General features: G+C 41.6%; 1 protein-coding gene across 2 annotated transcripts in view; it reads left to right on the top strand.

Moving 5' to 3' along the window:
* Positions 1–1,077: 1,077 nt before the first annotated feature.
* Positions 1,078–23,250, top strand: part of LOC135550810 (endothelial cell-selective adhesion molecule-like) — a 60,127-nt gene continuing 37,954 nt past the window's right edge. For both annotated transcript variants that reach the window (XR_010457153.1, XM_064981937.1), the window contains exon 1: positions 1,078–1,478. Coding sequence is in view for 1 of the 2 variants with exons in the window: in XM_064981937.1 (XP_064838009.1) it covers positions 1,418–1,478 (61 nt within the window). In the remaining variant the exon portion in view is untranslated. The remainder of the gene's footprint in view (positions 1,479–23,250) is intronic.

The following is a 23,250-nucleotide window of genomic DNA, read 5'->3' as shown; positions in this document are numbered from 1 at the left end:
AACCTCACTGAGCTCGAGCTGTTTTGCAAGGAGGAATGGGAAAAAAATTCAGTCTTTTGATGTGCAAAACTGACCCCAAGCGACTTACAGCTGTAATCGCAGTAAAAGGTGGCGCTACAAAGTATTAACTTAAGGGATTAGCAAACGCAATGTTATATTGGAACACAGGGCTGAATAATTTTGCACGCCCACTTTTTCAGTTTTTGATTTGTTAAAAAAGTTTGAAATATCCAATAAATGTTGTTCCACTTCATGATTGTGTCCCACTTGTTGTTGATTCTTCACAAACAAATGCAGTTTTATATCTTTATGTTTGAAGCCTGAAATGTGGCAAAAGTTCGCAAAGTTCAAGGGGGCCGAATACTTTCGCAAGGCACTGTATTATATGAAAATCTTTGATCAATTTGATGTTATTTTAATGGACAAAAAAAGTGCTTTTCTTTCAAAAACAAAGACATTTCTAAATAACCCCAAACTTTTGAACAGTAGGTATATATTATAGATAGATTATATACTGTATATACTGTATATATTTCCTTTTTATGTTTATTTTTTGCTGCCTCTTGGGCCCCCCACAGGCCTGGGCACAGGGGCTTTAGCCTCTGTAAGCCACTGCATTAAGCCGGCTCTGGCTGCATTGTCTTTCATGTATTTCCTAGTTAATGTACAGAACATGGGAGTTTATCTCTTACATAATATGTAGGCCTAGGCTGTGCAATATGCAATCATGTGTACCAATGTACCACGGTTCTATTTGGGATTATAAACTGGGTCGTTTGAGCTCTGAATGCAGATTGGCTGAAAGCCAATTCTCAGACCATATACCATGGGTATGACAAAAATAACTTTTTACTGTTTTAATTAAGTTGGTTACCAGATAATAGCAATAAGGCACCTATGGAGTTTGTGGTATAGGCTATATATGACCAATATACCATAGTTAATGGCTGTATCCAGGCACTTAGCCTTGGTATATTGGTCATATACCTCATCTCCTCGGGCATTAACGCTTAAATAGAACTGCTGCGAGGAATTCCGAGAGGGTGTTGCTAAAAAGCACAGGTGGCGCTCGTTGAGGTGGCAGGGCAGAGCTTTCTCATGATGACAACCATTTTATCCAAATATTCAATGTCCCAAAGCGTAAAAGGGAAAGTTGACGAAGACATTTTTGTAGGCTTGACCACTTGCCGAAGTCGTTCACTGGAACAATTCCTCGCGCCAGATGCTGAACGCCAAACGCGAGTCTGTCACGTCAACTGCCGCTGAGGTCACATTGCCTACTGTAAACGCGCTACCAAAATTGAAAGACTTCACATTACCCAAAGTGAAATTGCGCACTGATAACGGGAAGACCGTATACGTTACGATTGGAAACAGAGATTGTGGGGTGACCGAAAGCGCATACTGAACTGTGGAGATGTATACTTTGCGGAAATTTGGCACCTTACTGTCACTTCCATTTCTCTTGTATTTTCCAGGTAAGACAATGTTCATTTTAAGTTTGAATTAACGCAATTTCTTTTAAGTGGCAGTTGTTTTTCAATTGCTTATTGTGGATATTTTAAGGTGTTTGTAACCAACCAAAAATTGTCGAGCTAACACCGACAACATAGAAACATTTTTCTTGGTGCCTCTGAATGACAGGAACCTACAAGACCGAATAGCCAGTAATACTAAAATGAATCATTGAAATATGGAGAAGTGGACGATTTAATATTCCTCAATTTAACATTCTGATTTAAATCTGAAACATCGGTTTTGTTTTCCATGGGATTTGAAACAAGTGTGTTATGCATAATTCTGAGCGCTGAGGCAGGGAAGAACAATTCATTTATTAGATGGACAGACGACAGACACTGCCTGAACAGTGGGTTTACATTGTTTAGCAAAGTGTTGTTTCGTCACTCAAGCTTTCTAGCATCAACAGTCTTGGTCATACTAGTGAGATTACTCTTACAATTTAACCACGTTTTAAATACCCCCCCCCCCCCCCCCAAAAAAAAAAAAAAAATCCAGGAATTTCACCCACATTCTCAGGTTTTCCAGATATCCTGGTTGAAAGAACTGGAATAAAGAGGGTATAACAGGAAATCCAGCAATCCTCCAATCGTGTTTGCTAGAAATCCTTGTTATTCTGCGAAAGTTTACTGGAATTTTGCAACCCTTATTATGGTACTAATTTTGTTTATTGACCATGTAAAAAAGAAAAAGTCTGCCATTTGTCTGGTTTTAGAATTGGACACAATTTTCAAAATATTGTACACTTGAACTATTTTAAATCGGTAATGTTTTTGTCAAATTTATCCTTCAGTTTATATCCTTTTGTTTCCAAAACAATCACATTGCCTGCATCATGTGATTGTTCAATCACTCTCACCCTTAGCTTATTTCACCTTAACAAGGTGAGGCATTGCCAATAGTATTTCAAATAGTAAGGAGTATTACAAGGACTCATTCCTTGACACATGGTTAATGAAATCTATCCTCACACTCTTGTCTTGAGTATGAAGTGCAGAAAAAAACTGCTAGGTAGCTGAACAATAACCTGACGGACTTATTGCTATTATAATACACATTTCTCAACATGAGTTTTCGGCCTTAACTTCAGCTGTTTGACTCTACAGCAGGTGAGTCCCCTGAGGGCCAAAGCATGGGAGGAAATGGTTGTGAATAGCATCCTGCTAACAGGAAGATTGCTCATTCTCTGGGCAAGCTACAGATTGTTACACCAGGGTAATGTGATTCACCAGGTTCTTGTATCCATTACTGGGAGTTGCAGGTTAGGTACTGTTTGGTGTAGCACAGATAATGTTCGACCGACCTTGAAGGGTAATGTCATATTCATCATCTCCAGCACCACCCCAACATCAACATATGTGAAAATTGCGAGTATGTTTTGTTGTAAAGTGTTTCCAATGACTACATTGTTGTGCATTGTGATTTTAACCAATTATGAGTAGGCATTACCTACTAATTGGTTGATGTCATTGGAAATACTACTTTATTTGTTTTATTGCAGAACATAGAAATGTGCCATTTTCACATGATGTTGGGGTGGTGCTGGAAAGATGAATATGAAGTTGAACACTTTAGAAATGTCCCTTTTAACATGGCGACACATCTTCATTCTCGATTTGGCCAAACATGTATCTTCTAAAATGTCTGTGTCCAGTTGCAGGCGGTTCGTTTTGAATCTAGAAAATGCTCCGTTACTAAAATGAACTCTCCATGAAGTAATCCAGCAATGTGTACTCCGCCATCTTGTCTATTTCAAATCTTCTCTCATTGACCGAGACAGGTGAGTGTCATCATGACATGCAGCACCACGTCTCAATCAATGAGAGATTCTCCATTTAAAATGTGGTGGCGCAAACATTGTTGGACACGTACATTTTAGAAGATGTGCGGGTGACTTGGTTGGTCTAAAATTCTGTGCTACACCAAACGGTACTTAAACTGTAACTCCCAGTACTGGATACCAAAACTCTGTGGTAAAATTACATTATCTGGTGTAACAATCTGTAGCCATCTCCTGGCATGCCTTCATCCCTATGGCTATGTTTCATAATTAGTCATGTAAGGAATTTGTGTTCTTGAAAACAGGATAACCTGTTTTTTTTTTGTTTGTTTTTTGCCTTTTCAATCAAATGATTAATGGGTAATGTAAATTAGGTTTGTGTATGAAGTTGGGAAAACTAGTGTCTTGGAACTGAAGTCTGGAGTTAAAGTAGGCTACATTAGAGTGAATATTGTTAGTACACTGCTGCACAGCGTGTGTGTGTGTGGCACCGCATGCCATTAAAATGGCAGCTTCTTGCGCAGTTGGTCATTTAGAAGCTAGGTTTGTTTAATTTGGAACTTTAGCATGCTCTCTGTTTTTGCTAATTACTGAAGTGGGTAAGGTGGGTCAAAGGAAAGCTGTACCAGTATTGTTACACTTGAAAGCTTTTTGCTCTTTCAGTCTGATCGCAAGAGTTGGTTCAGGGTTATCTGGATAATTTGGATCAGTAATGTATATGGAGAACATACAGTTGAAGTTGGAAGTTTACATAAACCTATGTTGGAATTGTTAACTAGTTTTTCAACCATTCCACAAATATCTTGTTGAGTGTAGGGGGCAGTGTTTCTGTGTTTGGATGAAAAACGTACCCAATTGAAACTGCCTATTTCTCAGGCCCAGAAACTAGAATATGCATATAATTGTCAGATTAGGATAGAAAACACTCTAAAGTTTCCAAAACTGTCAAAATATTGTCTGTCTGTGCGTATAGCAGAACTGATATTGCAGGCGAAAACCTGAGGAAAATCCAACCAGGAAGTGCTGTTTTTCCTGAAAGCTCTCTGTTCCATTGGATGCCTTGCCTCATTTAAAGGGATATCAACCAGATTCCTTTTCCAATGGCTTCCTCAAGGTGTGAGCAGTCTTTTGACATAGATTCAGGCTTTTATTTTGAAAAATTAGTGAGAAAGAACCCATTGCGTCAGTGGATGGCTGGGTGCCAGCAGAGTTTTGCATGAGGAATAGCCATTTTCTCTCTCTCTCTTATTGAAGAAGCTACAGTCCTGGTTGATATATTATCGACTTATATATTGTAAAAACAACCTGAGGATTGCTTGATTATAAAAAAACGTTTGACAAGTTTCTATGAACCTTACGGATACTATTTGGAATTTTTGTCTGCGACATCGTGACCGCTCAAGCCTGTGGATTTCTGAACATAACGCGCCAACCGAAATGGAGGTATTTTGGATATAAAAATTATCTTAACTTCTTGCGTCGAGCAATCCCGGATCCGGGATTCTATTTATAGCCTCAAGCTCATTAGCATAACGCAACGTTAACTATTCATGAAAATCGCAAATGAAATTAAATAAATATATTTGCTCTCAAGCTTAGACTTTTGTTAACAACACTGTCATCTCAGATTTTCAAAATATGCTTTTCAACCATAGCTAAACAAGCATTTGTGTAAGAGTATTGATATCTAGCATAGCTATAAGCCTAGAATTCAGCCAGCAACATTTTCACAAAAACAAGAAAATCATTCAAATAAAATAATTTACCTTTGAAGAACTTCAGATGTTTTCAATGAGGAGACTCTCAGTTAGATAGCAAATGTTCAGTTTTTCAAAAAAATATTATTTGTGTAGGACAAATCGCTCCGTTTTGTTCACGTTTGGCTATGAAAAAAACCTGTATCCAGTTATAGCCTCAAGCTCATTAGCATAACGTAACGTTAACTATTTATGAAAATCGCAAATGAAATTAAATTAATGTGCTAGCTCTCAAGCTTAGCCTTTTCTTAACAACACTGTCATCTCAGATTTTCAAAATATGCTTTTGAACCATAGCAAAACAAGCATTTGTGTAAGAGTATTGATAGCTAGCATAGCATTTAGCGTAGCATTTAGCGGTCAACATTTGCACAAAAACCAGAAAATGATTCAAATAAAATCATTTACCTTTGAAGAACTTTGGATGTTTTTAATGAGGAGACTCTCAGTTACATAGCAAATGTTCAGTTTTTCCAAAGAAAGAAATCCTCCGTTTTGTACATCACGTTTGGGTACAAAAAAACCCGTCAGTCAAAAACGGCGAACTGTTTTCCAAATTAACTCCATAATATCGACTGAAACACGGCAAACACTGTTTAGAATCAATCCTCAATGTGTTTTTCACATATCTCTTCATTGATATATCGTTCGTGGTAGTCTCCTTTCTCCGGTGAATCGCTTGGAAAAAGACGTGCAGTTGAAGATGACGCACCAATTTCGACGGAGGACACCGGGCGGACACCTGGCAAATGTAGTCTCTTATGGTCAATCTTCCAATGATATGCCTACAAATATGTCACAATGCTGCAGACACCTTGGGGAAACGATAGATCGGGCAGGCTCATTCCTTGCGCATTCACAGCCATATAAGGAGACAATGAAAAACAGAGCCTCACAAATCCTGCTCATTTCCTGGTTGAAGTTTCATCTTGGTTTTGCCTGTAGCATCTGTTCTGGGGCACTCATAGACAATATCTTTGCAGTTCTGGAAACGTCAGTGTTTTCTTTCCAAAGCTATCAATTATATGCATAGTCGAGCATCTTTTTGTGACAAAATATTGCACTTAAAACGGGCACGTCTTTTTATCCAAAAATGAAATAGCGCCCCCATAGCGTCAAGAGGTTAAAGGAACATTTATTGTGTAACTCGGAGTCTCATGAGTGCAAAGATCTGACGATCATCAAAGGTAAGCGATTTAATATATTGCTTTTCTGACTTTCGTGACCAATCTACTCGGCTGCTAGCTGTTTGTAAAATTTTGTCTACTGAGAGAGATGTCCTTACATAAACGCTTGGTATGGTTTTCCTGAAAAGCTTTATTGAAATCTGACACGCCAGGTGGATTAACAACAAGCTAAGCTGTGTTTTGCTATATTGCACTTGTGATTTAATGAAAATTAAATATTTTTAGTAATTTAATTTGAATTTGGCTCTCTACAATTCAGCGGATGTTGATGAAAATGATCCCGGTAACGGGATGGGTGCATCAAGAAGTTAACTATAATTTTGGCAAGTCGGTTAGGACATCTACTTTGAATGACACAAGTAATATTTCCCAAAATTGTTTAGACAGATCAATTCACTATCACAATTCCAGTGGGTCAGAAGTTTACATGCACTAAGTTGACTGTGCCTTCAAACAGCTTGGACAATTCCAGAAAATGATGTCATGGCTGTAGAAGCTTCTGATATAGGCTAATTGACATAATTTGAGTCAATTGGTGGTGTACCTGTGGATGTATTTCAAGGTCCATCTTCAAACTCAGTGCCTCAGTGCTTGAGATAATTGGAAAATCAAAAGAAATCAGCCAAGACCTCAGAAGAAAGATTGTAGACCTCCACAAGTCTGGTTCATCCTTTGGAGCAATTTCCAAATTCCTGAAGGTACCACGTTCATCTGTACAAACAATAATATGCAAGTATAAACACCATGGGACCATGCAGCCGTCATACCGCTCAGGAAGGAGACGTGTTCTGGCTCCTAGAGATGAACGTACTTTGTACGTCAATCCCAAAACAACAGCAAAGGACCTTGTGAAGATGCTTGAGGAAACCGATACAAAATTATCTTTATCCACAGTAAAACAAGTCCTATATCGACATAACTTGAAAGGCCGCTCGGCATGGAAGAAGCCACAAAAATAGAACTGTTTGGCGATAATGACCATTGTTATGTTTGAAGGGAAAAGGGGGATGCTTGCAAGCCAAATAACACCATCCCAACCATGAAGCACAGGTGTGGCAGCATCATGTTCTGGGGGTGCTTTGCTGTAGGAGGGACTGGTGCACTTCACAAAATAGATTAAAACTATGTAGATACAGTATATTGAAGCAACATCTCAAGACATGAGTCAGGAAGCTAAAGCTTGGTTGCAAATGGGTCTTCCAAATGGATAACGATCCCAAGCATACTTCCAAAGTTGTGGCAAAATGGCTTAAGGATGACAAAACCCTGACCACAAAGCCCTGACCACAATCCCATAGACAGTTTGTGGGCAGAACTGAAAAAGCGTGTGTGAGCAAGGAGGCCTACAAACATGACTTAGTTACACCAGCTATGTCAAGAGGAATGGGCCAAAATTCACCCAACTTATTGTGAGAAGCTTGTGGAGGACTACCAGAAACCTTTTGATCCAAGTTAAACATTTTTTAAAGGCAATGCTCCCAAATGGTAATTGAGTGTATGTAAACTTCTGATGCACTGGGAATTTGATGAAAGCAATACAAGCTGAAATATAATTTCTCTCTACTATTGACATTTCACATTCTTAAAATAGTGGTAATCCTAACTGACCTAAGACAGGGAATTTGTACTAGGAGTCAATGTCAGGAATTGTGAAACGGCATTAAAATGTATTTGGCTAAGGTGTATGTAAACTTCTGACTTCAACTGCACTTATTGAATAATTAGACCTAAATTTAATTACCTTTTTAAATTTTATGAACAAATAATTTCTATTCAAAATTTCTATTCAAAAACTTGTTAGACGATGTGATAGGTAGATGGAACAAGCAACACGCTGGTTAATGACACAATACAGTCCTAACATATAAACTGACCGTGCACAAGCAAATGTTAATATTACCCAGCTCGACGATAATGACTAGCCTCATTAATGTTCTGCCAGAACGATTTATCACTCCCCTGTTTCTAGAGACATTGATTGACATTATGTGCAATGAAGTGTGCGTCGGAGGGGATGGCCGCCGTTTTACGATCTCCTAACCAATTGTGCTATTATGTTTTTTTCACGCAATAGTTGTAAATTATTTTGTACATAATGTTTCTGCAACCGTATCTTACGGCAGAAAAGAACTTCTGAATATCAGGACAGTGATCACTCACCTCTGATTAGACAAAGATTTCTTCTACAACAGCAGCAGCAAGCAGGACTCACACAAAATTCTCCAAACAATCCACAATGCAGACGTCCCAATCATTCGCAAAAGGAAGCGACGGAGAGGACGAAGAGCCGGATGCCTCGTCCGGACCCGCAGAAGACAACTAGGAAAGCTGCCGTTACCGTCAATATTACTCGCCAACGTGCAATCATTAGTAAGCTCACGAATATCCTACCAACGGGTCATAAAAAACGGCAATATCCTATGCTTCACGGAATCGTGGCTGAATGACGACATGGATATTCAGTTAGAAGGATACACTCTGCACCGGCAGGATAGAACCGCACACTCTGGTAAGACGAGGGGGGGCGGTCTGTGCATATTTGTAAAGCACTGGTGTACGAAATCTAAGGAAGTCTCGAGATTTTGCTCGCCTGAAGTAGAGTATATTGTGATAAACTGCAGGCCACACTACTTGCCTAGAGTTCTCAGCTATACTTTTTGTGGCTGTTAATTTACCACCAGAGACAAATGCTGGCACTAAGACTGCACTCAGTCAGCTGTATAAGGAAATAAGCAAACAGGAAACCACTCACCCAGAGGCGGCGCTCCTAGTGGCCTTTAATGCAGGGAAACTTAAATCAGTTCTACCAAATCTCCATCAACATGTTAAATGTACAACCAGAGGGAAATAAGTTATAGAACACCTCTACTCCACACACAGAGACGCATACAAAGCTCTCCCTCTCCCTCCATTTGGTAAATCTGACCACAACCCTGTCCTCCTGATTCCTGCTTTACAAGCAAAAATTTAAAGCAGGAAGCACCAGTGACTCGGTGTATAAAAAAATGGACTGCTTTGCTATCACAGACTGGAACATGGAACATGAGGCTTTTAATACAAACATATCAGAAGCCTAGATGGTCCGCGGAACACACACTTTTCCAGAGCTCTGGCTTTACACCTGTTGTATTTGGCGCACGTGACAAATAAACTTTGATTTGACATGTTCTGTGTGTGACGACATTGTAGACCATGTGTCGAAACGGAGAACAGGTTTTGGGGTGTGTGAACACCCGATAAGACCAAATTACAGGTCCCTTATGGAACATGTTGTTCATATCCATGGTGTATGGAGCCCACTTTATCTGAGAGCCAAGCCAATCTCTGTGCAATTAATCTTCCATTCCAAACGCACCATCCCTGGGAAGAGAAGATCTTAATTTGTTTTCAAGGTGTTCTCCACAAAGGACTGACTTATTTAACAAGATCATCCCATTGAGCTTGACGATTGGAGAGTCATCCCTGAAGACTCAATTCCCAGTTCACCTACTTCAGTACCTTTTTTTAAAGTGTGTGTGTGTGTGTGTGTGTGTGTGTGTGTGTGTGTGTGTGTGTGTGTGTGTGTGTGTGTGTGTGTGTGTGTGTGTGTGTGTGTGTGTGTGTGTGTGTGTGTGTGTGTGTGTGTGTGTGTGTGTAAAAAAATTGAAATAAAGATCAAAGATTTCTGAGCAAAAACAAAAACTGTTTTTTTGGGGGGGGGGGGTTGTTCTAACTTGGCCTTATCTCTAATTGCTTATTTCTTAAAATAATAGGGACTGAAGGCTTGCCAAAGACCCTGTTTAGAGCCTGGATTACCGGCCCAATTTGAAGTCCCTTGTGGGGGTCCCTTGTGTGGGACTCGAGCAACTGGTATGCTTTTGATTTGTCACGGGATTGTGGATTTATCTGGACTATTGTTAGATGTAATGACTAACAACAACCTGTGGCACTTGTTCATACAAGGTTAAATGAGGGTTGTCCAATTGGGAGTCCAAGAGAACTGTGGTCAGTTCTGATCCTGTGTATTGACTCTATTCTCAGCACTTTGGGTTTGAACTGATACAATGACTGAGGATAAAGTGTAGACTGTCAGCTTTAATTTGAGGGTATTTTCATACGTATCGGCTGAACCATTTAGAAATTACAGCACTTTTGTACATATTTTGTGTCACATTGACTTAGTTTCTATTGATCTTTTTTTGTCACTTTTGAAAATTCTAAATAAGAATAGGATGTTTCTAATCACTTCTAAATGAATGTGTATACTGCCATGATTATTGATTGTTCTGAATAAGTGATTGAGAAAGTTAAGACTCCCGTCATACCCCCTCCAAAATAAAAAAAAATGCTAACTCCTGTTATTGCAATGGTGAGCGGTTAGCATGTCTTGGGGGTATGATATTTGTGCATCAAACTTTCTGTCAATTGGATTATGAAATGTTATAGCCTACAATGAGTGCATTTTCTTTTTCTCCCAGTGCGGGAAGGAAGAGGGGGAGAGAGTGTCTCGCTCATCACAGCAGCAGGCCCCAGCGAAACAGGATCAGTGCAGATACTTTTAATTATGAGGATAATGCACATTACTGTTTGAACAAATCATGGTTTTGGTCTCTCCCCAAAAATGTGACAGTTTGCATGAGGTGACAATGTAGAATGTGCAGCTTTCTGATGCAACCAATTAAAAATGTAACTCGCACAGCCAAGTCAAAGGATTTACAAAATGTGCCTAAATGGTTGCAGTCTGGAGCCCTGCTATAGTGATCTCTGATCCACAGAGGGAGCGAATGTGGGCAGAGGGGGAGGGGGCAACCTTTTGGAATGAAACTCAGCCCAATTAGTAGCTTCTGCCACACAGGCCATCCCCCGGACAACTGTCTCAGACAGACGTCACTTTCCTGCTGCTCTGCTCTGCACTTTCCTGCTGACGGCAGACTCCACACTGGCCAGGTGTGGAGTGGGCAAAGCAGTGGGCGACTTTCCTAAGTCCCAACACTGAGCCTGACCTATGGCTTCCCTTAAAGATACACCCACTCTCCTTTCTTGCTCCTCATCTCTACCTCCCACTCTCCCTTTGCCCAGTCCTTTCAATCTTCTTTTCTGGAAAAGTAAATGGCCTGAGCCAGTACTACAGATGGGCAGAGAGCTGTGCTTACCATAGCTTTCACATTATTGCCCCCATTAGTGAGTGATTCATGACTGCTGTGTGTTAATCTTTCCTGAGAAAAATGTTATTGTGTGTTTGCATATAGGGGACTGAGCGTTATTTTGAGTCTCCTGCAATGTTTTTATGGCTAGCAATTGATTTGTTCCTCGGTATGGCATTGTATATCCTTCTGAAGACAAAAAACAAATGCCGGGAGATATTTATAGATGGGCTATACATACTGGTTTTGAAAGGGCTCTTCCGACTCTTAATGAAATGTCTTTAAAATGACATGTCAAAGCCACAGAATAATTTTGGACAGTGACAATCTGGTTACTAATGACTATTTACACACCTTCAAGCTTGTCGGATGACATGGCCAGTTGTGGAGCTGCTTTGTTATCGAGACTCAGTTTACGCATCACGACAGGCTTCTGATGTCAAGCCTCTCCCATATCGATCTGCCTTTTAGGAAGCATTACAGGAAGTGCAGCTAAGAACTAATCGGTCATCAACTGAGATGACATGGACAGACGTTGTCATCCATCAGATCCCAGCTGCGACATTATATTCTCCTGGCACGCTGTCCCTCGTCCTTAAACGCTTGAGGGACTGAGTGGGGTGGGGTGGGGGAAGGAAAAGAGAGCGAGAACATTATGAAAACCCTCAAATGCACAGTAGGCCTACATTGAGTTATTGTTTGTGTGTGTGAGCATGATTGATTACGCCTTAGTATTAATAATACTGACAGTTGTGTACCTCAGATATTAATTAAACTAGTTTATGGACTCATCACAGTAGTTGTAATTGAACTAAATGTAGGACTTCAGTCTTTTGTTTCAAGTGCGCGAACCCCCTCTGTCGACTGTCTATTCTGTCAAATGAGCTGGAATTTCTGTTCACTACAACCCGCTGTAACTTGTTTCGGGCACACTCACCTAATCACTATAATAACGGGTTATCTGGATACTTGGGTAGCTACTATTGAACGGAATCCAGGTCTATCGTTGGTTCTGACATTTCTCCTCCCCAAACTATGTAAATGGTTTTGAGCTACTGGAAAAGTGTTGTATACATCTAATTGATTAACTGTTATGATAGCAACTGCTCTATCAAATGGTGATAATCATATATTTTCTTGTGCTAGCCAAGTGTGTGGTTTGTCCCTTTTTTTGTTTTACTATGACAAAAGCCATTAGTGTTTCAAATAATAGTTGTAGTGTCATCTTGACCTGTGTGTAGGTCTCTTTCTCCCCCCCCCCCCTACAAACAAACACATGTTGTTTTGATGAATGAAGGACAGATACCAGTGTTTATCTTATCCCTTGTCCTCTATTTGTCATTCTGGAGCCCTGCTATAGTGATCTCTGATCCACAGAGGGAGTGAATGTGGGCAGAGGGGGAGGGGGCAACCTTTTGGAATGAAACTCAGAGCCTTACAGACAGGAGGGAATAGCATGGCAATAGTGCTGGTGAATCTCAAACTTCTTAGGGCAGCAATCCCGTTAACGGGATCGATATGACAACAGACAGTGAAAGTGCAGAGTGCCAAATTCAAAACAGAAATCTCATAATTAAAATTCCTTAAACATACATGTATCTTATACCGTTAAGGTAATCTTGTTGTTAATCCCACCACAGTGTCCGATTTCAAATAGGCTTCACATTGAAAGCACCATAAACGATTGTTCGGTCACCACCAACTCACAGAAAAACACAGCCCTTTTTCCAGCCAAAGAGATGCGTCACAAAAAGCACAAATGGAGAAAATTAATCACTAACCTTTGATCTTCATCAGATGACACTCATATGACTCTTTGTTACACAATACATGTATGTATAAAGTTCATAGTTGTATAACAAAATCTCTGTATACATTGGCGCTTTATGTTCACTAGTTCCAAAAACATCCGGTGATATTGCAGAGCCACATTTGACAGAAATACTCATTTATAAATGTTGATGAAAATACAATTGTTAGACATGGAAATCTAGATATACCTCTCCTTAATGCAACCGCTGTGTTGGACTCAACAGATATCAGAAATAACATTTATAAATATTCCCTTACCTTTGATCTTCATCAGAATGCACTCACAGGAATCCTTAGTTCCACAAATGTTTGTTTTCTTCGATAATGTCCATATATTTATGTCCAAGTAGCTACTATTGTTAGAGCGTTTAGTACACAAATCCAAAAGGTCGTGCAGGTCCAGCCGAACGTCGGACGAAAACTTCAAAAAGTTATATTACAGGTCGTAGAAACATTTCAAACTAGGGATAGAATCTTTATGATATCATAAATCTTCAATAACGTTCCAACCGGAGAATTCCATTGTCTGTAGAAAAGCAATCGAACGCAGGTCGCTATCATGTGAAATGCGCGTGACCAGGACCTGGCTCTCTGCCAGACCACTGACTCAAAGAGCTCTCATCCGGTCCCACATCACAGTAGAAGCTTCATTCAAGTTTCTGAAGACGGTTGACATCTAGTGGAAGCCTTGGGAAGTGCAACATAACCAATATCCCACTCTGTATTCAATAGGGGCTGGGTTGACAATCGACCAACCTCAGATTTCCCACTTCCTGTTTGGATTTCTTCTCAGGTTTTTGCCTGCCATATGAGTTCTGTTATACTCAGACATCATTCAAACAGTTTTAGAAACTTCAGTGTTTTCTATCCAATACTAATATGCATATATTAGCAACTGGGACTGAGGAGCAGGCCGTTTTACTCTGGGCACCTTTCATCCAAGCTACTCAATACTGCCCCTGCAGCCATAAGAAGTTAAACCAAAAAATATGAATTCAGCAAAATCTTGGAAATTGTTTTTCATTTCATCTGTCCCACTCCTCCTCTGGCTGCGTGAAGTTCCTGGATATTGGCGGGAACTGGAACACGCTGTCATACACGTCGATCTAGAGCACCCCAAACATACTGAATGGGCGACATGTCTGAGTATGCAGGCCATGGATGGACTGGGGCATTTTCAGCTTCCAGGAATTGTGTACAGATCCTTACGACATGGGGCCGTGCATTATCATGCTGAAACATAAATTGATAGCGGTGTATGGGAAGAACCATGGGCCTCAGGATCTAGTTACGGTATCTCTGCATTAAAATGCAATTTTGTTCATAGCTTATACCTGCCCATACCTTAACCCCACTGCCACCTTGTGGCACCGCTCACCAACACATCCTTATACACGTGGTCTACGGTTGTGAAGCCTCTTGGACATACTGCCAAATTCTCTAAAATGAGGCAGCTTAAGGTAAAGAAATGAACATCCAATTATCTGGCAACAGCTCTGGTGGATAATTGCACGCTGCCTCAATTTTTAAGACATCTGTGGCATTATGTTGACACAACTTCACATTTTTAGTGGCATTTTATTGTCCCCAGCACAAGGTGCACCTGTGTAATGATCATGCTGTTTAATCAGCTTATTGATATGCCACACCTGTCAAAGGGATGGATTATCTTGGCAAAAAAAGAAATGCTCACTTGCAGGGATGTAAACAAATTAGTGCATCTTGCATGTCTTTCACTGCTGGCCCCTCTGCCTGCTCAGCAGAACTTTGCCCCAGGGGGGGACAAGTCAGCCTCCCTCCTCTCCCTCCCCAGAGGGCTGGAGCTCAAGCGTCTCATCAGCACCTCAGGTCAGCCATGAGGTTAGAACAAGTACACCTCAATACACTGAAAACAAGCTGGGATAGGAGGTGAAAGCATGTAGTGTGTGTGTGGGGGTGTGTTATATAGATCCATAGGCAAGCCTTTACTTTGTAGCTTTAACTTTTTTAAATTTGATCTTACCTTCCCTCCAGTCCTCTCAGCCTTCCCATGGTGCTGTGTAATTACAGGATTTCTGTTTTTTTGGGTCACACAACAGTCCTGGAGCCATAGTGTGTGTGGTGTGGAGCTCGGAGGTGCAGCTTTCTCTCTTTAAACTGTAATTGTTGTTTATGTAAGGCATCCACAGAGTGTCAGTGTGCTGTACACATTTTATAATGTGCTCCTTGTGCAGAAAAGTATGAAAGATATCTCAATTTCACAATTTCTCTCAATCTCCCACCCTGTCATTGTTGTCTGAGAATTGTCATAATTAAATCATACTCCTTAATTCTACACAGAAGTGACTGCAGCCTTGAGATAAACATGGAATGCCAATTGAATTAGGAACCTCAAGTGTGTTCTCACTAAAATAGTATTGTACAAATGTAATTTCCATGACCCTCGCCAAAGGAAGTGCTTGATAAGCTGTTTTTGGGCCCAGAAGTCACTTTCTGTCATCACTTGTAGTAGACAATGCCCTACCAGCATTAAATGACCATGAAAGGCATTGATTTTTGAGGACTATTTGCCTCTGGGGTTGACTTTTCTGTCATTGTCGCCAACTGTTTAGTCAACGTTACTGTGGCCCCTTTCAGTTTTGAATGGCCATGTTGGCTTCAGTAGCATCCCTTACTGTATTAGGAACTTATGTAAACTAAATGCATACTATGCTATACCTTTTGTAAGAGGTTGCATTAGCATAATGCAGTGAACGCTTCCTCCTCCCCTAGATCTTTCTCTGCCTTTTGGTTTGTCCCCTTCTGCTAGCGATTGAGGAATTTCCTCTCGTTTGGTGGTTACTTATTTTTTTAATTTATGCATCTACAATAGCTTACAAAGGCACAGCACCGTACCACACAGAGCCTCCATAATCTCTCTGGATGTCTTTTAAAGAGGTAGAAGTTTTTAAACTGAATGCTAAACAGGATATATTAGGATTAAGTCTGAAGGCAGTCTAGATTAGTGTTACTTCAATGTTTTTCTGGCGAGTGGAAGGAAAATATGTAAATGCTACTGTTAACCAACTGCCGTACAAATAATACATTTCCTTGAGGGGGAACTTTCCACCTTGAGCATTGGGATTCAAAAATATGCATAAGATCTGTAGGTAAATGGGTGTGCTTTGCTACTGTAGGTTTCGACAGCCACAAATGGTGCTTAACGTGTACATTACAAATGCTTTGTACTGAGACAAATGGTTTATGCAAAGATGAAGTGTGATGGTCGGCCATTTGTTAGTCAACGTGGTCATTGATGTTTTGAAACTTCATTAGTGACTTCATTACAGCTATTGATTTCTCAGGGAGTTACGATCCATGGGAGTCATGTCCATTAACCTAATCATTAAGCACAGTTAGCTAGGTTAGTGGGCCACTCGGTTTAGATCTTGTTTGGGTTTCCACATCTACTCTTTGCCCTGCAATATATCCATGACACAGTATTTGACCTGGTCTCAGCCTCTACCCAGGACAGACTTATCGTGACCAGTGATGCTGCATAATTGCACTCATTTTGAGATGAGGCTTGACAGAAAGTAGTAATGCTCGACTCCCTAGAAGATTGTTTGGTTTGACTGTTATCCTGAACTGGGCAGGAGTACGCACACATCCACAGTCGCACACAAGCTCTAAGTCTCACAGAGCCATGTGATGAAAAAGAACTGTAGAAATGCAATGCAGCAATCATCCAAGTTACATTCAGCGACCAACTCCTAATCAGTCCCCATAACGCTCTTTGCATACCCTACCACTATTTGCTCTTCCAGTGCAACCCGCTCACCACCAGCAACTCTGAGTTTCATCCATTTATCTCTTCATTTTGCCCATGTCCACTCGGGTGACACGACTGGCTGTCTCATACTTTTCCTTTTAATCTCCTTCTTAATCACTTTGGGTCTCCCGACCTCGGCGGTTGAATTCATCACCGAAAATAATAACCTCCTATTGCAGTTAATAACACACATTTTCGGATTCCGAAATCGCAACGGTATACCCCCAAAGAAGACCTAAGGAAGACACATCGTCTCATTTCTCGAAGAGAATTTATCAGGCCCCTAACAGTGCTAGGAGGCTCATCACCTCATTGGTCTTTACTGCCAGTGTAAAAATAGTCATGTGGGTGTCAAGGACATACCACAATACTTTTTTTCCTTGACATGCGATCAATAATTCAGTCTAATTATCCCTCCACTTGATCAAGTGACCCTACTCCTTCAGATGAACTGTTTCGCCCATTACCTGCCAATCATAGGGAACACGGCTACTATGTCTGTCTTTGGGAATACTGATTAAAAGCAGCACAGATCCACTTTCACGTGACGATAGACAAACCGGTAGTCCAGTGTTATTGTTGAGTCTTATCATTATCGGAAATTGGGATTGTTTTCCCTGACAACTTCAAAGTTGAGTGTACGGTTATACACTGAGTGTACAACACATTAGAACACCTTCCTAATATTGAGTTGCACTCACTTTTGCCCTCAGAACAGCCTCAATTTGTGAACTCTACAAGGTGTCAAAAGCGTTAAGGGATGCTGGCCCATGTTGATTCCAATGCTCCCACAGTTGTCAAGTTCGATGGGTGTCCATTGTGTGGTGGACCATTCTTGATACGCATGGAAAATTTTGGCATGTGGAAAAACCCATCAGCATTGCAGTTCTTGACACACCGACACCGGTGTGCCTGGCACCTACTACCATAGGCACTTAAATATTTTGTCTTGCCTATTCACCCTCTGAATGGCACACCTTTTTTATTTTTTTATTTCACCTTTTATTTAACCAGGTAGGCCAGTTGAGAACAAACGTACAGTCAATAACACAATAGAAAAGTCTGTACAGTGTGTGCAAATGTAGTAAGATTAGGGAGGTAAGGCAATAAATAGGCCATAGATGCAAAATAATTACAATTTAGCAATAACACTGGAGTGATTAATGTGCAAGTAGAGATACTGGGTTGCAAAAGAGCAAAAATACATAACAAAATGGGGATAAGTTAGTTCGGTGGGCTATTTACAGATGGGCCATGTGCAGTGATTGGTAAGCTGCTCTGACAGCTGATGCTTAAAGTTAGTGAGGGAGATATGGGTCTCCAGCTTCAGTTTTATTTATTTATTTCCCCCCCCCAATTTGTTCCAGTCATTGGCAGCAGAGAATTGGAAGGAAAGGCGGCCAAATTAAGTGTTGGCTTTGGGGATGACCAGTGAAATATACCTGCTGGAGTGAGTGCTACGTGTGGGTGTTGCGATGGTGAGCTAAGGCGGGGCATTTACCTAGCAAAGACTTATAGATGACCTGGAGCCAGTGGGTTTGGCGACGAATAAAGTTGAAGTCGAAAGTTTACATACACCTTAGCCAAATATTTAAACTCAGTTTTCCCCAATTTCTGACATTTAATCCTAGTAAAAATTCCTTGTCTTAGGTCAGTTAGGATCACTACTTTATTTTAAGAATGTGAAATGTCAATGTTGCATCTTGAGATGTTGCTTCAATATATCCACATAATTTCCCCTCCCTCATGATGCCATCTATTTTGTGAATAGCACCAGCCCCTCATGCAGCAAAGCACCCCTACAACATGATGCTGCCAACCCCGTGCTTCACGGTTGGAATGGTAGTTCTTTGGCTTTGTTTCATCAGACCAGCGTACATTTTGGAGAAATGTCCTATCTTTGTCCCCATGTGCAAACTGTAGTCTGGCTTTTTTATGGAGGTTTTGGATCAGTGGCTTCTTCCATGCTGAGTGGCCTTTCAGGTTATGTCGATATAGGACTTGTTTTAATTTTGTACCGGTTTCCTCAAGCATCTTCACAAGGTCCTTTTGCTGCTGTTCTTGATTTGCACTTTTCGCACCAAATTACATTCATCTCTAGGAGACAGAATGCGTCTCCTTCCTGAACGGTATGGTGGCTGCGTGGTCCCATCGTGTTTAGAATTGCGTACTTTTGTTTGTACAGATGAACGTGGTACCTTCAGGCAATTGAAATTGTTCCCAGGGATAAACCAGACCAGATCTACAATTCTTTTTTTTTGAGGTCTTTGCTGATTTCTTCTGATTTTCCAATGATGTCAAGCAAAGAGGCACCGAGTTGGAAGGTAGGCCTTGAAATACACTGCTCAAAAAAATAAAGGGAACACTAAAATAACACCCTAGATCTGAATGAATGAAATATTCTTATTAAATACTTTTTTCTTTACATAGTTGAATGTGCTGACAACAAAATCACACAAAAATGATCAATGGAAACTACAGGCTGTTCCAACTTTGATGTAATGTCCTTAAAACAAGTCAAAAATAGGCTCAGTAGTGTGTGTGGCCTCCACGCGCCTGTATGACCTCCCTACAACGCCTGGACATGCTCCTGATGAGGTGACGGATGGTCTCCTGAGGGATCTCCTCCCAGACCTGGACTAAAGCATCCGCCAACTCCTGGACAGTCTGTGGTGCAACATGGCGTTGGTGGATGGAGCGAGACATGATGTCCCAGATGTGCTCAATTGGATTCAGGTCTGGGGAACGGGCAGGCCAGTCCATAGCATCAATGCCTTCCTCTTGCAGGAACTGCTGACACACTCCAGCCACATGAGGTCTAGCATTGTCTTGCATTAGGAGGAACCCAGGGCCAACCGCACCAGCATATGGTCTCACAAGGGGTCTGAGGATCTCATCTCGGTACCTAATGGCAGTCAGGCTACTTCTGGCGAGCACATGGAGGGCTGAGCGGCCCCCCAAAGAAATGCCACCCCACACCATGACTGACCCACCACCAAACCGGTCATGCTGGAGGATGTTGCAGGCAGCAGAATGTTCTCCATGGCGTCTCCAGACTCTGTCACGTCTGTCACATGTGCCCAGTGTGAACTCATCTGTGAAGAGCACACAGCACCAGTGGCGAATTTGCCAATCTTGGTGTTCTTTGGCAAATGCCAAACGTCCTGCACAGTGTTGGACTGTAAGCACAACCCCCACCTGTGGACGTCGGGCCCTCATACCACCCTCATGGAGTCTGTTTCTGACCATTTGAGCAGACACATGCACATTTGTGGCCTGCTGGAGGTCATTTTGCAGGGCTCTGGCAGTGCTCCTCCTGCTCCTCCTTGCACAAAGGCAGAGGTAGCGGTCCTGCTGCTGGGTTGTTGCCCTCCTACGGCCTCCTCCACGTCTCCTGATGTACTGGCCTGTCTCCTAGTAGCGCCTCCATGCTCTGGACACTACGCTGACAGACACAGCAAACCTTCTTGCCATAGCTCGCATTGATGTGCCATCCTGGATGAGCTGCACTACCTGAGCCACTTGTGTGGGTTGTAGACTCCGTCTTATGCTACCACTAGAGTGAAAGCACCGCCAGCATTCAAAAGTGACCAAAACATCAGCCAGGTATCATAGGAACTGAGAAGTGGTCTGTGGTCACCACCTGCAGAGAACCACTCCTTTATTGGGGGTGTCTTGCTAATTGCCTATCATTTTCCACCTGTTGCCTATTCCATTTGCACAACAGCATGTGTGTAAAGGAAAGAATGAATGGGGCCATGTATCGTGAGATTGAGTGAAAACCTCCCATCAGCAAGGGCATTGAAGATGAAACGTGGCTGGGTCTTTCAGCATGACAATGATCCCAAACACACCGCCCGGGCAACGAAGGAGTGGCTTCGTAAGAAGCATTTCAAGGTCCTGGAGTGGCCTAGCCAGTCTCCCGATCAACCCCATAGAAAATCTTTGGAGGGAGTTCAAAGTCCGTGTTGCCCAGCAACAGCCCCAAAACATCACTGCTCTAGAGGAGAATGGGCCAAAATACCAGCAACAGTGTTTGAAAACCTTGTGAAGACTTACAGAAGACGTTTGACCTCTGTCATTGCCACAAAGGGTATATAACAAAGTATTGAGAAACTTTTATTGACCAAATACTTATTTTCCACCATAATTTGCAAATTCATTAAAAATCCTACAATGTCATTTTCTGGATTTTTTTTCCTTCTCATTCTGTCATAGTTGATGTGTACCTATGATGAAAATTACAGGCCTCATCTTTTTAAGTGGGAGAACTTGCACAATTGGTGGCTGACTAAATAATTTTTTGCCCCATTTTTGAGGGGTTTGACCGTGGTCCCATTACGGACGCAGACTATGATTGCTGAGATCCTGTTTGAAGAAAGCAGAGGTGTATTTAGAGGGCAAGTTGGTCAGGATGTTGTCTATGAGGGTGCCCATGGTTACGGATTTAGGGTTGTACCTGGTAGGTTCCTTGATCATTTGTGTGAGGTTGAGGGCCTCCAGCTTAGATTGTATGATGGCCGGGGTGTTAAGCATATCCCAGTTTATTTCACCTAACAGTACGAAATCTGAAGATGGATGGGGAGGCAATCAATTCACATATGGTGTCCAGGGCACAGCTGGGGGCTGAGGGGGGGGGGGGGTGTCTATAAGAAGCGGCAACGGTAAGAGACTTGTTTCTGGAAAGGTGGATTTTTAAAAGTAGAAGCTTGAATTGTGTGGGCACAGACCTGGATTGTATGACTGAACTCTGCAGGTTATCTCTGCTGTAGATTGCAATGCCGCCCCCTTTGGCAGTTCTATCTTGTTGGAAAATGTTGTAGTTGGGGATGGAAATATTTGGTGGCCTTCCTAAGCTAAGATTCAGACATGGCTAGGATGCATACACAATCAATGTCTCAATTGTATCAAGGCTTAGAAATCCTTCTTTAACCTGTCTCCTCCCCTTCATTTACTCTGATTTTTTTTAAGTGCATTTAATAAGGGACCATAGCTTTCACCTGGTCTTGGAAAGAGTAGGTGTTAATGGTTTGTACACTCAGTATATAGTTAGTTGCTGGAGCACATGTTATGTGGTCTGCTTTGTTCTTGTGGCAGTCTACTAGTTTAATGTTTATTTAGCCCAGATCCTGGAGATGTATATGGACTTGAACATGGCTTCTGAAGGACCCGCTGAGTGTCCATTATATGGAGTCAACACACACAGGCAATCCTTCCTGAGCCCTCTCGGTTGAGATCGGCGAGACTAATAATCACACTTTATTGGTCACATGCACATATTTAGCAGCTGTTATTGTGGGTGTATGGAAATACTTGTGTTCCTAGCTCCAACAGTGCAGTAGTATCTTCCAATACACACCTAATAGTTAAAGAATGGAATTAAGAAATATATAAATATTAGATTGAGACATGTCGGAGTGGCAATGACTAAAATACTGCTTTACTCATATATGTATACTTTATGTAAACATTATTAAAGTGACTATAGTGTTCTATTTATTAACGTGGCTAGTGATTCCAAGTCTGTATATAGGGAAGCAGGGTTGAGTAGCCCAGTGGAAGTCTGCTAGTGATGGCTATTTTAATTGTGATGGCCTTGAGATCGAAGCTTTGATGCACCTGTACTCACCTCGCCTTCTGGATGGTAGCGGTGTGAACAGGCCTTGGCTCGGCTGTTTGTCCTTGATTATATTTTTGGCCTTCCTCTGACATTGGGTGCTGTAGGTGTCCTGGAGGGCAGGTAGTTTGCCCCCTGTGATGCGTTGGGCAGGCCGCACCACCCTCTGGAGAGCCCTGTGGTTGCGGGCTGTGCAGTTGCTATACCAGGCTGTGATACAGCCCAACCGGATGCTCTCGACTGTGCATCTGTAAACGTTTGAGGGTCTTAGGGGCCAAGTCAAATGTCTTCAGCCTTCCGAACAGACACCAGGGTGTGGTAGAGGTGTGTGTGTGTGTGTGTGTGTCCTAACACATTTTACAGAATTTTACTGGGGGTCCTAGATATGTATCGACTTTCCCCTCTCCTGCAGTACTCATCTTAGGCACTTTTGGTGTGTCGGGTGTGTGTGGTCTTGGTCATAAAAGAAACTACTATGAAGACCCATAGAATGTCCATCTCAACCCAATAGCCTAGATTCCCTTGTGCAGGGGGAAGAGGACAGTGCCCTCAAAGTAGCCAGACCCCTTGACTTTTTCCACATTTTGTTACGTTACAGCCCTATTCTAAAATTGATTAAATATTTTTAAATATCTATACACAATACTCTATAATGACAGTGAAAAC

This window comes from Oncorhynchus masou, chromosome 12 (assembly GCF_036934945.1).
Source record: "Oncorhynchus masou masou isolate Uvic2021 chromosome 12, UVic_Omas_1.1, whole genome shotgun sequence".
NCBI lineage: Eukaryota > Metazoa > Chordata > Actinopteri > Salmoniformes > Salmonidae > Oncorhynchus > Oncorhynchus masou.
This window is presented reverse-complemented; position numbering and strand designations above follow the sequence as displayed.